At 46.5% G+C, this 16,534-nt stretch overlaps 1 protein-coding gene across 1 annotated transcript in view; it reads left to right on the forward strand.

Moving 5' to 3' along the window:
- Positions 1-14,562, forward strand: part of FBXO33 (F-box protein 33) — a 116,946-nt gene extending 102,384 nt beyond the window's left edge. The window contains exon 4 of the mRNA XM_086937345.1: positions 12,491-14,562. Coding sequence (XP_086793471.1) covers positions 12,491-12,762 — 272 coding nt within the window. The 3' untranslated portion in view covers positions 12,763-14,562. The remainder of the gene's footprint in view (positions 1-12,490) is intronic.
- Positions 14,563-16,534: the final 1,972 nt, after the last annotated feature.

Genomic DNA, 16,534 nt, shown 5'->3' on the forward strand with positions numbered 1-16,534 from the left:
CATCTGCTGGGTGCAGAAGTGACTAAGATGCAACAAAAATGGAGAGTGTCACTGTATGCTGCTACATTTTTAAAATATGCCAAGAGTGTTTTAACATGGATTGCTTCTAGTGTCCCCTTTGTGAAGAGAGAGGTGGTTAAAGACCCTAGCAGAAGCTATCTGCGGGTGGCAGGGTTGTTGAATGGAATAGAGATCAGTTTGGTAAATAAACCACCACCAGCAACAGGCCGTCCGCAGAAGCTGGAACAAGATCACAGCAGACCAGCTCGCCACCTCCCTGAGCCAGCACCCTCCTGCCAGCTCAGCGAACCCCAGCCAGGCCGCCGACAACCTCACGAAGTGGATCAGCATCTGCGCGGATGAGCTCGCCCCGCTGAGGACCCCGCCCAGCAGACCCGGCAGCAAGAAAGCCCCGTGGTTCACCGACGAACTCAAGAGCTCCAAGAAGAACTGCCGAGCCCTCGAGAAAGTCTGGAGAAGGGAACCTACACCAGACAACAGGACCACCTTCAAGCTGGCCACCCGGAAGCACCACCAGCTGATCCGCGCCGCCAAGAAAACTGCATTCAAGGACCGGCTGGACAACAACGCACACAACTGCAAGGAACTCTTCAACATCGTGAAAGAGCTATCCAACCCCAGCGCAGGAAACAACGACATCACCCCATCGCAAGACCTCTGCAACTCCCTCGCTTCATACTTCCACAACAAGATCGCGGACATACACAACAGCTTCAACAACCAACCAACGCACACCAAGACCGAACAACCACCCCCCACCACCATCCTCCACGCCTGGACCCCGATCAGCACCGAAGACACCATCCGCACGATGAACTCCATCCACTCCGGATCACCGACCGACCCCTGCCCTCACCACGTCTTCAACAAGGCCGGCGCTGTCATCGCACCCCACCTGCGAGACATCATCAACACATCCTTCGACACCGCCACCTTCCCTGAGAGCTGGAAGCACGCCGAACTCAGCGCTCTACTCAAGAAACCCACAGCGGACCCCACCGAACTCAAGAATTACCGCCCCATCTCGCTCCTCCCGTTTCCAGCCAAAGTCATCGAGAAGACCGTCAACAAGCAGATGGCCGCCTTCCTCGAGACGAATGGATCCCTCGACTCCTCTCAGTCCGGCTTCCGAGCCAATCACAGCACCGAGACCGCCCTCATCGCCGCCACCGATGACATCCGAGCCCTGATGGACAACGGAGAAACAGCGGCCCTCATCCTCCTAGACCTCTCCGCGGCATTCGACACTGTCTGCCACCGCACCCTAGTACAGCGCCTCAGCAACGTCGGAATCCAGGACAAGGCGCTGGAATGGATCATCTCCTTCCTCGACGGAAGAACACAGAGAGTCCGCCTACCACCGTACAAGTCAGAGGCCTCCGAAGTCATCTGCGGCGTGCCTCAAGGATCCTCTCTGAGCCCCACCCTCTTCAACGTCTACATGAGCCCCCTCGCGGCCATCGCACGCCAACACAACCTCAGCATAATCTCCTACGCCGACGACACCCAGCTGATCCTCTCCCTGACCAACGACCCCGCCGCCGCCAGAGCCAACCTGCACGAAGGGATGAAAGAGGTAGCCGAGTGGATGACGACCAGCCGCCTGAAACTGAACTCTGACAAGACGGAGGTCCTCATCCTGGGCTCTTCACCCTCCGCCTGGGACGACGCCTGGTGGCCTCCCGCCCTGGGCACCGCACCCAAACCGACAGACCATGCACGCAACCTGGGCTTCATCCTGGACTCCTCCCTCTCCATGACCAGGCAAGTCAACAACGTCTCCTCGGCGTGCTTCAACATCCTACGCATGCTACGGAAGATCTTCTGGTGGATCCCCACCGAGACCAGGAAGACCGTCACCCAGGCCCTCGTCACTAGCCGACTGGACTACGGCAACGCCCTCTACGCCGGTACCACCGCCAAGCTCCAGAAGAGACTCCAGCGGATCCAGAACGCCTCAGCCAGACTCATCCTCGACATCCCACGAACCAGCCACATCTCCGGACATCTGAGAGACCTTCACTGGCTCCCCGTCAACAAAAGAATCACCTTCCGCCTCCTCACCCACGCACACAAAGCCCTACACGACCAAGGCCCGAGCTACCTCAACAGCCGAATCAACTTCTACACTCCCAAACGCCACCTCCGATCAGCCAACCACGCCCTCGCCGCCGTCCCCCGCATCCGAAGAGCGACTACAGGAGGAAGGTCCTTCTCCTACCTGGCCGCCAAGACCTGGAACTCCCTCCCGACCGACCTGCGCCTGACCCAAGACCACCTCTCCTTCAGGAAGAAGCTGAAGACCTGGCTGTTCGAGCAGTAGCGGCACCCCCCCCTCCCCCAGCGCCTTGAGACCCTACGGGTATGTAGTGCGCTCTATAAATGTCATTGATTGATTGATTGATTATGTGTGCACTGAACATAGACGATAAAACCTTTTACTCTGAACTGGGCAAAACTATGGCCCCAAGATGAGACTTATCTTGGTGGGGGACTTTAACTGTGTGCTGGACTGGAGGATGGATCAACATCCCCACAGACCGAGCATCAAGACACATATAGCGATTGCCCTCCAGAAAGTGATACAGGTTTTACAGCTCTTTGACGTTTGGCGACTTCACCATCCAGGGGACCGATTTTACTCCTATTACTCTCCGGTTCATAGGAGGGTGGCATAGCTGGTTAGATTATGTGCAAGGAAGATGTGGAAATGTATCAACATTTGCTGTACTTGAACCACTACCTCTCTGATCACTCCCCGGTGCTCGTCACAGTGCTACCTAGGAGGTCCAGGTCCAGGCTGAGATTCTGACGGATGGTGCATTTTGAACTCTCACCCGGGGCTTTAAGACCCCGTTTTTCCAGGATAATTGGGTACTGCTGCAGATAGGACAGTGGATTGGGAGGCCTATAAAGTGACACTGTGCGGAGAATGTATCACAAATGTGTTTGAAGTCCAGCTGGAGTTAAAACAGAAATTGCAGGCACTAAAGGGGGAGCAGGCTGGCCTGGATACAAAAGCTGATCTGGAGTCATATGAGAGACTTCAGTTGATGGCTCTTAAGCAACGAATAGGGGAGGTTTGAAGTAAACTTGAAAGATACACATATGTGACCTACCGCCAGGAGTTATTCCGTGAGAGAGATAAGGCGGGAGGATGCTGGCGTGCCTGCTATGGCAGGAGCGCCCACAGACACACACCCGTAGCCTACGAGCGGTACAGCAGAAGATATTCTAGACCACAATAGAATAAATGGGGCTTTTGCACAGTACACTGACACTGGGTTTGTCAGGGCACCTGCTGTGATAGAGGAGACACTAGAGGAGCATCTTATAGAGGCTGAATTGTGAGGCCTGACGAAGGCAGAGCGACAATTAGAGGCACCATTGGTGGAGCTGCAGTAAGGGCTTGAGACCCTGCCGCAGAATAAACCCTGGGATCAGATGGCTTCCCTGCAGAAATGTATCACTTAATGCTGATCAAACTCCTCGAAAGCCTGCTGGAAGATTACCTTGAGGCGCAGGAGACCGTGACACTGCCTCGAAGTAAGCGGGAGGCATTGATGGTGTTGATTCCAAAGGCAGGGCAAGACCCCACTGATCTAGCTTCCTACAGACCATTGTCTATGCTAAGTACTTACATTAAACTGCTCTGCAAGGTGCTAGCAAACACACTGCACAGGGTAGTGGGTACTCCTATACTCTTCGATCAGACTGAGTTTATACTCGGACAGAGCACAATATTTAATATCCAGAAACGCACGTTAAGGATTTAGCGGTACATAAAAGATATCGCCCCTTTTGCCATGTAGTCGTCCAGTAGTCTGTCCTCTAGGGGAGAGGATTCCGGGAGTTCCTCCCCGCTCTGCAGCGCTCCCTTCAGCGTGTTGCTGATCGGGAGATAGGAAAAGGCTTCTGATTTGTGCCAATTGGTAGTCTTTCTGTAGATTCCTAAAGGGAATTCATCTGTGCATTTTTGCGCGTCTACACACAGTCAGGGTGAGAATCTTTACCTACTATTAATGTTTTTGTTCAGGTTCAGTATGCTTTTAAGATACAGAACACTTGAGCAGAGGTCTTTTTAGGATAAATATCTACTGAGGCTTCAGTCACTTATGCACAAGGACAGTTCATAACCATTTGTTTCTCGTATTATCTAATAACCCGTTTTATTTTTATCTATAGAAAACTTTTTATTGTTTTATAGAACAAAACAGAGATATAATACATTCAATAGTCAGATACACTGGAGGTGAAAGTCCGGAGCAACCAACATCTCTACTGTAACTGCAACCAAACATACAAATGATCACAGTTTGACATAAAGGGTAGCAAGACCGGCCCAAGTCAATTTACTGATGCACTATAGCGACTCCACTTTCGCCCTCAAATCCTCTGCTACGTCTTTATACAGCCACAGACCGTATAGTCTTGACTCCTCCGCTTTTTAACACCAATCCATTCCCCTGACCCATTCTTCCAGTGTTAGGGGCTTTTTTAACTTTTCACGTGCAGGCTATAGCTCTTAGCCACCAGCAATCCTTCTCCCAGGAGAGATCAGGCTGCTTTTGGTTCACTGATTCCTCCATTATTCATAACTGAGCAACTTTGGGGGTAGGAGCGATAGACTGCAAAGTGCATCTGCCTGTAACTGGTGGACTGACTTCCAGTATTTTTTTGTCAACCTTGTAGTCTCAAACCACGTGCAAAAAGATGCCAATTACTGTTTTACAACAGAAGCAGGTGGGTTTGGGTGTCCTACCCATTTGCCAAAGCCTGCTGGGAGACAAGTCGGCTCGAAGTATTTAAGCTGCATTACTTGTATTCAGGCTGATATCGCTAGGGTGTGGGAGCCATTGTCTCCTCCTTCCAATCTCAATCGGCCTGTTTGCTCCCTTTTCTGCTGGAGATTCATGAAGGGATTGTGAGTATTGATTATTGGAGACCTGTAGATACACTTCTTGCCCAGCCGCTCCTGTGTAATATTTGTGTCTGAAAGACTGCATTCGAGAGCAGTGCTACGTCTCCAGGGTATGGCAGATTTTTCAGTTGTGGTAGGAATGTGACATAGAGCTGAAACTCAGCAGGCAACTGCTCGAATGATTTTAGATAGTTAGAGGCCCACTTCAGAAAAACCTACAAGATCCCAAGAATAGAAGCCCTGTTGTGTAACCTGCACTACCGATGAACCGTGCCACATGGGCGGATTCTCCAGTTAGGGTTTTAAACCACTTTTTAAACCACTTTCTGTCACTGTTCTGCTGGCAGTAAAGCACCGGTAGCTTTGTAATATAAGGAAGTGGTTGGGGGAGTGTTGTCCCATAAAGTAGCGAGAGCACTCTTGTGGTTCTAACAGTTCAAATTCCAATCTAATTACCAGATTCTCTCGGCTATCCATTAATTGGGACCGACTGGGAATCCCAGTAATATAAACAAATATTTCATGCAGGAAACACTTGGTTTACCTCCATCTCATAAGAAATTCCTCAATGAGGATTGAAGATCCCGAAACAATCTGCCCAGTTGTGGAAAATTCAGCAAAATGTTTAAGAATTGTAGTAGTCGTATCCTAAGAAAGATGTCATTATGCCCCATAATGATAAGTGAAAACATAGTTCACCCTGAATTCCCGTCTTATATGTTGAAAGGTGTTGTTACATTCAGACCCCTGCCCATGTCTCGGTTACTTGTCAGCCACATCCTTGGTATTTAAAAGAGACCTCCGTCACTATTCTAGCGGTATGATGCAAGCATGGCTTTGGGTCCCCCAGTATTTGCATATGTATGAATGGTGAAGATAGCACCCCATTCACCCAGCTTTGCACCTATGAACTAGCATATAACATTTTCATGTATTGGAAAAGTGGAGCAAAGCCCAACTTATCTCGCACTAGGTGCAGGGAAGACCAGTGCACCGAATCAAAAGCCTTTTCAAAGTCGAGCAGTAATTGCGGTACATCCCCCTGCAGTCAGTGGGCTAGGACCACGTGAAGTTGGCTGAGACAGTGGTGAGTGCTTCAGCCTGACCTAAAGCTGTTTTGGTCATGCTGAATGAGAGGTTGTATTACTTTGGACAGTCCTGTGGCTTAAAGGTTTGCCAGGCTCTTGCTACATTTGTCAGTGACTTTCCTGGTTTTAAGATGGGAGAGATATTTGCACCATGTAGGATGTGTGGAAAAGACCCTCCTTCCAAACCCCGCCCTTTCAGTGAACCTCTTCAAACTGCGAGCAGGTGTGGAGTTGGGGGAACGGAGCTCCGACGGAAGGGGCCGCCTCCATCGCCCTTAGTGCACCGCATGTTCGTGGGGCACCTTTTGCTAAATCATTAGTAGACGACCTGATGCGCATCTCTTAAGAAACTTGAGTGTTATTCCGATTGGTCCCAAGACTTATTTATTATTGCTTGTGGTATCTCTTCAACCATGCTAAGGAGAAAATGGTCCGCCTAATCTATGACTGAGCAAGCAGGAAGATAATTATTAAATGATCCCTTTCCGTTTGTGGGGTTGCATTCTACACATATTAAATTGTACAGTAAGCAGTAAAGGCATCCGCAATGCGTATGCTATCAGAAGTCTCCTGATTAGGATGGTCTCTCAATACGGGAACAAGACTTCCCTTTGTCTTACCTGTTAGCCAATCAATATAGCAATTACCTCATCTTGTCTCCCCATTCATACACTCTGTGTTGGGAAAAGATCCACACATTTAGTCAGTTTAAAGGTAGTGTGAGCCAGCTCCAGCTGCTTGAATGTGTCCTCTGAATACCCAGCAGAGATTCTTCTCTCTAGAGTTTCTGTTTCTCTTTCTATCGAGTACCCCGCCTGGTCCCTGTTCCCTTCGAAGATAGGACATTACCTGTCCCTGAATTACGGTTTTTAATGCCTCACAAAGAGTAGTAGTCCACGGAAGAGACTTTCTATTGAGCTAATATTCCGTGATTCATCTAGAATGAGTTTGCCCAAATGCTCATCTTTAAACCACCAGGCTTTCATATGCCAAATCCATAAATGCCCCTTTCAGCATGCCACTCCTTCTCCGGGCCCTACCCAGAGGTTCTGTCTGTCGAAGTAACTATGGACACAAAACATTTTTTGACCAGGATTGCCACCGACACTGAAAACGTAAGTGAACCCTGATTGGTAAACGCTGGTATTCCCTTGCCAGAAGTCACGTTTAGTACTGTTGTGTAAGTTACAACTTTGGTGTAACTCTACAACGGGTGCCTTCCCACCCACGGGTCACATGGGTGAACTTGGTTCAGTGCATCAGATATTAATGTGACATGTGATTGTAGCCCAGCAAAACACGTTCCACTGCGTAATTGACATGGAACTATTCCTTTTGGTTTACTAACCCTCCCATAAAGGGATCAGGGGCACAGTCGAAACTGCAATAAACCATATTTTGTTATTCACAGTATCACACACGCTGTACTAAGAATGAACACTTTTATGTTAAAAGTATTTACTACTGCAGGGATAATCGGTTTCTTAGTACGTGTATAACAGCTACATAAAATATTATAAAAACTGCAACAAGACACATAAATAACGAGAATAAAATGAACATTTTCTGCATTATTAAAATGTCACTGAAAATATTATGTAGAAATGCCTACCTCTATGCGCTATACTGTGAGACCATAAATGGCAGAGCAACTTGCAGTTAAGAGTTTCTTGGGAGAAGAGATGCACTGCATACCTTTGTAGTGTAGTTACTTTATCCCTAATAGGCTCTGCGCATTGGAATAATATACCCTATAGTTTTGACATAGGACTGAGGTCAGTATGACTATCGAGTACATTAAACTTAATTACTTGTGTGTGCTAGCTAACTCAGCGGTCACTAGAAACTTTCTCGAATGAACAAGAAGGGATTAGTTTCTGACAACCGCATAAACATGACAACTTTGTTTCCCTTAGAGTCGGAACAATATCTTCAGAGTCGTGGAAACAATAGATTACCGTTTCACTCAGTCAATCATGCATGCTTCGTTTCTACAGAGCTGCATACAAATAGAGAGACTGGCGTTTTTCATTAAAAAAGGGGTTTATTGAACAGTCTTCTTTCTCATGCAAGAGATATGAACTGCTACAGTCGTCAAACAGAATGCGAAGTATAATGCGTACAGCGTAAACAGTAATATAAAATAATACTGTGATAGCATGGTCTGTTGCTATGACATATAAAAATACATAAATAAATAACACAGACTAAAATACTCAACTGGTGCTTCTAAATTAGTCCTACCCCAGTGTACCTAACGTAAGTCTAGTACGAGGGAAGAAGTAGGTGCTGTTTTAGCTATAGTCTAGTTTAGCCCAAAAATGCCAAAGGTTTCTCTAGGTACTAATCCGCTCCATACCTTAGAATGAGAGAGCGGTTGGTATCTCTTTCCCGGGACTTGATTCTCTAACACCCTGCAAGGGGGGTCACAAACACTGGAGCTGGATTCTCGGCAAGGAGGATGACCCCATCTGGTCAGTGCGTCAGTTGGGGAGATGACTTCCTTTGGGACTTGCTGTGGCGATCCACGTCATGCAAGTAGGTAGCTGAACCGTGCCTTGCCATAGCAAGTAAAAATATCTTAAAGGGGTTTAGGAATGCCAGTAATGATGTAGAAGTCGGGCATATGGACGTCATTCATTAACCCCTAAGGAATAGATGTTCATGCATAATAAATGAGTTCTTGCAGAAATCAATATCCAAGCCAGGGAAAGTCCTAAAGGCTTAAGATTCTGGTTTTCCAGGAACTCGTTGTGACGTAGATGAATGCATGTAAGTAGCCATGCCTGTATTTGGGTACATGAACTATGCCTAAATAAGGACTGGATTTCTATGCCTATATAAGGGCAATGTGAAATGTACCTATATAAGGGCATGAATCGGGAAATTCATACTGAATCTAAATCGATACACAACACCTTGTTGCCAGCAAAGGCTGTCCTCTTCAGTGAAGGTGTGAAGACAGTGTTCCCTGCGAAGTAGCAGTTTCTAATTACCATAAAGTAGCTCAGACTGGTAATATGCCTGCCATAAAGAACCGAGCTGTATTTAATATGGATAGTTGAGTGGATTAGTTATGCCAGACGTTACCAGTACTTTGAAACAAATGAAATGTATGCGAGAGAGGGGATATGGAGAGAAGTGAGGCACTTTTCCCTGGTGGTAGCGAGGGAATCTGTGTGGGGGTGGGGGGTAGGTGTGGGGTGCTAAAAAAAGATGGTCGCACCAGGCACCACCAGCACTAAAGCCATAGTCTCGGACTCTGAGATGAGGTCTCAAGGCTGAAGGATCTGTGGAGTCCAAGACAACTGCTGCAGCAGGATCAAGTGCCACTGAGGCTCTCTTTATCTTTGCCAGCAATACTGTGGGTGAGATGTTGCCTTTCCCTTGACATGCACTGTTCCTCTTGGATCATGTTTTTTTGCCAGTTCCCTGTGAAGAATGCCTGGAGCGAGCCAGTGGTCTTTTCAGGGTCTTCCACTCCTCAACCCTTTTCCCCAGCAGCTTCAGGTGTCTCGAAGTTAGTCTTGCCCTGGGAGATCACCCGGAGTTTGGCAGCAAGCATCTGAACATATTCTTGCTAAAGCACTCTGAGCTTTTGCTGGACTACCAGAAAGAAATAACTATGTTGTGGATCGAGGTGTTTTGAGGTCTGGGAAGATGGACATTTCCAGGGTATTGAATAGTACTGCATCTCTGGTACATGTTTCGCTCGAATATCATCTCTGTCAAAGTAATTCAGAAGGCTGGCAATAATGGGTTGGGGTGGGGTGCCTGGGCATCCAGGCGACGGGGCTTGTTCAGTCAGGAAGCACAATGAGCAAACTTGTTGGCAGGATTCCAGGTGTGGAGCTAGGTCGTAGGAAGCAATCTATCAACATACCCTCAGGAATGCCCAATATCCAGACTGATTCTTCGGGCTGTTCCCTCTGCCTCCTCCACCCTCTGTTTCAGGTGCCTCAATACCTTCATTCATTGTGAAAGCAAGGTTTACATTAGCTGTGTTCTAATTCCTCTGTTAAAATATGGGTTTCAGCCTCCATAACCCTTTCAGTTGCCTTGCGCAAGTCGTGTCACAAGAGTGAGACATCCCCTTGGAGCTGGCATTTCGCATCCACCGTTCGTCACAGATGACTCTCCACCTACACATCTTCTCTTGGGTTCCCAATATACCTCTCAATATTGGCTCAAGACTGGTGAGGTGCTCTACCCTGGTCTTTCACCATGTCCGAGTCATAAGGGGCTCCAGGTAGACCTCTGACCCTTCAGAAAGCAGCTGTCAGAGAAGAGGAAAAAGGGGGGGAATCCCTGTGCAGAAATCCAAAAAGGCCACAATAGCAGCCTTCCACCTCAGGGCAGAGGTTCACAGTCGTCGGGGGGAACTATAAGGCCACTGTTGATGGAAGAACCAGATCTACACACCTGCTGGCTCACTGACGATCCAGGGGCGGCGCCAGCAGGCGAGTTCTTAGTTTTTCCACAGGCAGGGCGTTCGTTGATGGGAGTGTGACTGCACCCCCAACGTCTACCCCACTCTAGACATACTATTAGATAAGGTACTCCTTACTTCTGCTCAGTCTTGGCTGCTATTACAACCAAGTTTGGGCTGGGTTGCTCCCCTCTGTGATGCCCATAAGTCCTCGGGAAGTGCGGGGGGGATTTTTCACACCGTCCGCAGCGCTATCCAGTCTGCTGTGACGGATAACTCTGAATTGGGTCCCATTCACCACCTCTCTGCCCTCCAGTGAAGGGAGCAAGAAGGCCAGGTGTGCCCTCTGTCTTCCTGGTACTGAAACCTCCCTCGTCTCTCTGGTCCCTACTGGACTGATTCAGCAAAGTGGGGGAGTACCTGACTGCGCACAAGTCTGCCCACCAACGCAGAAAGAAGGCACGGGGTGTCTCCTGAAACTCCATACACAGGGGAACAGACTTTAACTCTACGTTGAGTGTTTTAATACACCAGAAACCATGCCAGTGTACTTTTGCAATAAAGGCTTACTTTATTGTGGCACAGGGAGTGTTTTGCATTAAACTACAAAATGATTGTTTACAGTGTTGCAGGTTAGTAAGGTTTTTCTGCTTGTAGCATGCATGTGTTCCTGTAGATCACATGGTGTGCACTGACTGACTGTAAAGCACTAACATCTCCCCTTTCGGGTGTCAATATGCACACAGAATCTGGAGAGGAAGCAAACTAAGCATTTACAACAGCCTGACCCACCTCTGCCTCCTTCCTAGCTTGTATATCCACATAATAGTATCTTATAAATGTGTGGCTTGGCCTCCATGTGGCTATTCTGCAGTTACCAGGTTGTAGAATGTTACATAAGAAAGCCAGTGTAGCTCATTTCTTATGATAGAATGAAGCACGAGTCTCCTCTTTCCCAGCAAGATTGGCCCATCCACGCTACTCGGTCCATCCAACACAGCCAAACAATCCGAGGAACCTTCATTGCCCAGCACGGCAGCAAACAAGATCACTTGTCCACTTTGCCGTCTCTTGGTCCATAGCAGTGCTGCTCTTTTAAGGCTGCAAATCACAAGGATGTCAACGGATGGTGCAGTGATCGTTGGTGGCACAAGGTTACGCTTCTATCATCTTGGATATGAAAGCGATGACCTGTATTGTAACACACATTTACTATAGCAATCAAAACATTATGGTCATTTTGCTTCTTTCTTAAGTTGTTTTAGCTTTGCACAAACCATAAACTTCCTCGGCTGTTACTTCACAGAGGATCTCTGATGTTTTATGAAGTTGATGATGGATCTAATGTATTTTTATTGGATTTGTTATAATACATATTTGGACAATTATAAATAATGGTCTAGAAGTACAGCGTGGTTGATTAAGACGAGATTCTCTAATTGTTAAAAGGATAGAGCAAGTATGCATTTATTACACTCGATGTCAGTTTTTAAGAACACGTTTTTAAGTGGTTCTTTGCAGGCATCAATTATATATAGTAAAGTCAGTTTCCCAAAGTAAAAGCAAAACTTAAACCAAAATTTCAGCTAAGTAAAAAAAAAAAAACCCCAAAAAAAGTAACAGTAAACATCTTTGAACTTTCAAAGCATATTTGGCATTCAGGACTCGTCAGTTTGTGTTTGGGGGAGAGGGATGTTAGGAAATCCATTCTTGGATATTAATTAGGTGACCACACACCTTCAGCATGGTGTTAACTTTTACAAAACTGTTGTCTTTACCATAAGAAGTGTAGTGTTTGTCATTAGCCCTAAGGTCAACCATTTTGTTATTTTGTCACATTATTGCCATTGATAACTGATGAGTAAATCACCTGTATGCTGAACGATTTTTTTTGTTTTAGTCAAATAAGCTTCACATTCCGAAAATCTGCCTGTAAAAAGGTTTTTTTTTCTTCGTGAAATGTATTTTTCTCTCCGATCCCTTTCCGATTGTGCTTGTATTGCTCTGATGTGCTGTTTCTCTTTCTTCCAGGTTACACGGTCTGGGCGCACAATCTGATTGCGATCGCCCGCCTCCGTGGGTCCGACCTAAAAGTGCTGGAGGTGACGGAAGACAGCATTGATTTCGACCAGGGGGAGCTGACCGACCAGGACGTGGACCCCGTGCACAACCTCATAGAGCAGGTGTCCCTGGGGCTGGGCCGACCTTGGCACGCCGTCATGGACATCGAGCTGCTCGGCGTCTTTGCCGAGCCATTCCGGCACTTCTACAGGGAGATGCAAAGCTTCAGCGAAGGCATATAGCTTTCTTTGTTTTTTTGTTTTTTTTTAGTATTATTTAAAGTTCCTGTGGTTACATAAGCAAGTAGGGTCCTATTATGTTTTCTCAGTAGTGTGAAATAACCCTTTGTGCTGTGTTTATTCAGTATTAGCTATATAGAAATATATATGTATATTCTACTTCTTGATCAAAGAGTGTAGTCGGGTATTGGTTTAGAAGTCGAAAGTGACACTGTTTAGGGCTTTCACGGATAATGGACGTGTCCACCACACCTTTGGAGAGATCCACCTGAAGGTTGTCTGAGATTGTATTCTATTTTTTACCAAGTAATTACGCGTAAGCTGTGTTTTTACTATTATGTATCAGAATGCTGTGCTCAGGAGCCAAACCTTTTATTTTAATGAAAAGTAGTCCAGGAGGTTTATCTGCAATCCACTGTTGCCATGCATTCTAGTAGCATTTTATCAGCTTGGTGAAAACGACGACAGCACTTTGTAAGGACACATCTTGACCTCTGTTATCAAAGAGATATATATATCTTCCCTTTAAAAATCAACTTTGGACAATTAGTTCCACCCTCCCAGTACTCCGATTCGGCCATTTTGTTTTCACGCTATAACCCAAGAAGGTTAGGCAGCTTTTCAAATGCTTCCATTAAATTCCCAGCCTGTTGATTCTTAGGTTAGATTTTGTAGCATTATTAATTGATCCATTCAGATTAGCTCAGGACGTAGTCTTGATATATATAAACGTACAGATAGAAAGAAATACTCCGAGGGGGTATTCGTGTTATGTGAGCTGAAACGCACTTGCTAGCAGACATTAGTCGTGAAATCCCTAGCAACCAAGTCACTGGATTTTCTCTGTCAGCGCCTGTGTCAGCTGCCAAAGAATAGTTTAGACATGAAGAAGTGCCCACATGCTGGCAGGGAGGCGGGCCAACACCTGGCCAGCCGGATACTGCTGGATTGTATATTAGAAGGTCGACTTTCGACCTGTGGTACACAGCTGTGCTGTGGCTCAGTCACAACCTCAGAACTCTAAAACAAACATGCACCTGTTTCACTGTGACTAGTGAATGTAAGGAATCGAAAGAGGGAAGAAAAAAGCTTGTTCTATCACAGGTTTGAGCTGCTATGATGCATGAAGAACATTCCATGAAGTTTGTTTTAAAATCTCGTTATATCTGAGAGGCTTTAAAAGCCGATTTAACTGTTTCAGGGCAACCGCGGTACAGACGTGGTCTCTGTGAGACTTCCACCTGACCCCAGTTTTAAGTGGTACGAATGTTGTGCATTTAATGATAAAAGGACAGTCTGCAATAAAAACAAAGTAAAAGTGGCCGACGTGGGTGCCCAGCAGTGCTGAGACCTGGCTGCTCTCTTGTAAGCTTTGGAAAACATTTATGCAACAGATGTCCAGATATGATTCTATTTATGGAAAAAGTTTATATGTGTTTTACAAATGGTTTTACCATCTTATATTAAAATAAAAGACCTTTGACAGGCGTGCGCTGTTTTGTCTCCAGTGAGCACATACCATGCGGGTTTTATATGTACATCAGTAGAGTGAAGCCACTGGCACAGAGTGTGAATATGCCAGATGTGGTGAGATTTTATCTAAATGTGATCAGATAGCGTAAACGAACTCCTGACAGAAATTATATGGAAACCAGCTGAATGTTTGAAATGACTGATGCTGTATGGTTTATGTTAAATGTATATTTTAATCAATGAATAAAGCATTACAAAATGTCTGTTTGCTATATATTTTATTGTATGAGCAGAAGATTTTAGTTTAAAATAAAAAGTAGCAATCATGAACATTGTTTTTTCGGCTTTCTTGCGTTTAAATCAAAAGGGAGAAGATGTGTTCTGGTGTCTGTGCTTGTCGTCTTTGTATTCTGGGTACCAGCGGTTCAATACCGACCTCCAAATCTGACTGAAAATTGTGTGTTCAAGGCATATGGGCTGCAGACCACACACTATTGCATAGATCACCATCTGGTGGTGGGCCCGGATGATTACACTTTGTTTTTGTCTTGGAAGAGTCTTTATCTGTTGGATGACTCCTGTAGATCGTAGTGCGCATGGGCATCAACTCCATCTAAAGATTGTTTTTTTCCGCCATCGGGCTCGGATGTGTTTATCGTTCGGTCCCGTTACCGATCTCCTTTTGACTTCCAGAATTTCATCATACCATCGGTATCGTCTTCAACAGTAATTCCGGTTATCTGCGTCGAAGAAAGGCTTGCGCTTCTTGATTCCAGCATTCGTCATGGCCGTCTGGCCCAACTGCGCCATTGGGCCTTTGGCTCATGGAAAGAACACCTTTCAAGAAGTGCCCTCAGTGTGGACACAAATTCCCTCACACTGATCATGAGGTTTGCAATCTGTGCTTGTCTCCAGAGCATGAGAGTCGAGACTGTGAGGCCTGCGCTTTGTTCCGGTCCAAGAAGACCATCAGGGATCGTAGAGCTCGAAGAGTCGTGGCGCAGTCATCTTCGACACCATACCTCATCATAGACGAGGATCCAATCGAAGTAGTCTGAAGAACAGCAGCAGGACGACATTGTTTCCGAAGCAGAGGATTCAGCTTCTGGAGCCGAGGATCAATCGAAAGTAGACTATCTTCTTCCAGCTGGTCAACAGGCCGTGAGTACAAGCGTCGACCCCATACCGGGGCAGGCTTCAGTTCCACGTCCGGGTGCATACCGACCAAAACCTTCCGACGCCCCGCCTTCTGGCTCGGCAACGAAGAATAAAAAAAAGACTCCAGTTGACTCTGCTGGAGTCAGTCTGTCGGTCCCGACAAGCAAAAGGTCCTCAAACCAAAGTTAACCCCGGCACCGAAGCAGCTATCGGCACTGAAACCGGTCGAGCCGAAAACAAGCTCAGTACCGAAAGACGTTCCCAAGCCTGCCGAACCGAAGACTACTCCGGTTCTGAAAAAAGTCGACCCGAAGTTTGCTTCTGCATCGAAACACACTTTGGCTCCGAAAGTCGATGATTCCAAACACACTTCGGGAACAAAGATTCCGGATCCAAAGATCGCAGATCCGAGAAAGACCAAGTCTTCGGAACCGAAACCAAAATATGCTCCGAAGACAATAGACACTGTAAAACCTAAGCATTTCGGTCTCAAACAAGATAAATCGGCACCGAAAAAGGATTTTTCAGCAGAAGAGCTTTTCCAACCAGATCCAAAGCAAAAGACTCTTCGTATTAATCCAAAGACTGGACATGTCATTACAGTGTCTGAAAAGAGAAAAATGGACCATCCTAAACCACCTCCAGTTCCTCTCAAGAAGCATGCTCAAACTTCCCCCATAAGAATTCCTTCACCATTAATGGAGATACCAGCAGATATTTTGTAGTACACTCACCATCCAGCACACAGAGCATTATACCACAGGATGATGATGATGATAATTATTCACTTGGGGTAGAAAGTGAGCATCATAGAGACGACATAAATGACCCAGACAATATTCCTGGGCCATCAGATGATCCCTGGGAGGATTATAATGCACCAGATCTGCCGCAAGATGACGCATACCCTGCTAGACCATCTCCACCAGATGACACTATTGGGTTTACACAGCTCTTTCATAGAGCAGCCACATTTCATGGAGTAGACTTACACACAGATCCAGTGGAAGAGGACTTCCTCATGGATACACTACTGTCGTCCCATAAAACCACAACCACATTACCAATACTTAGTGGAGTGGTGAGACATGCACCAGAGGTATTCAAAGACCCAGTCAGAGCCAGGGTAATTAACCCCAGACTG

Source organism: Lissotriton vulgaris, chromosome 9 (assembly GCF_964263255.1).
Source record: "Lissotriton vulgaris chromosome 9, aLisVul1.2, whole genome shotgun sequence".
NCBI classification, from domain to species: Eukaryota; Metazoa; Chordata; class Amphibia; order Caudata; family Salamandridae; genus Lissotriton; species Lissotriton vulgaris.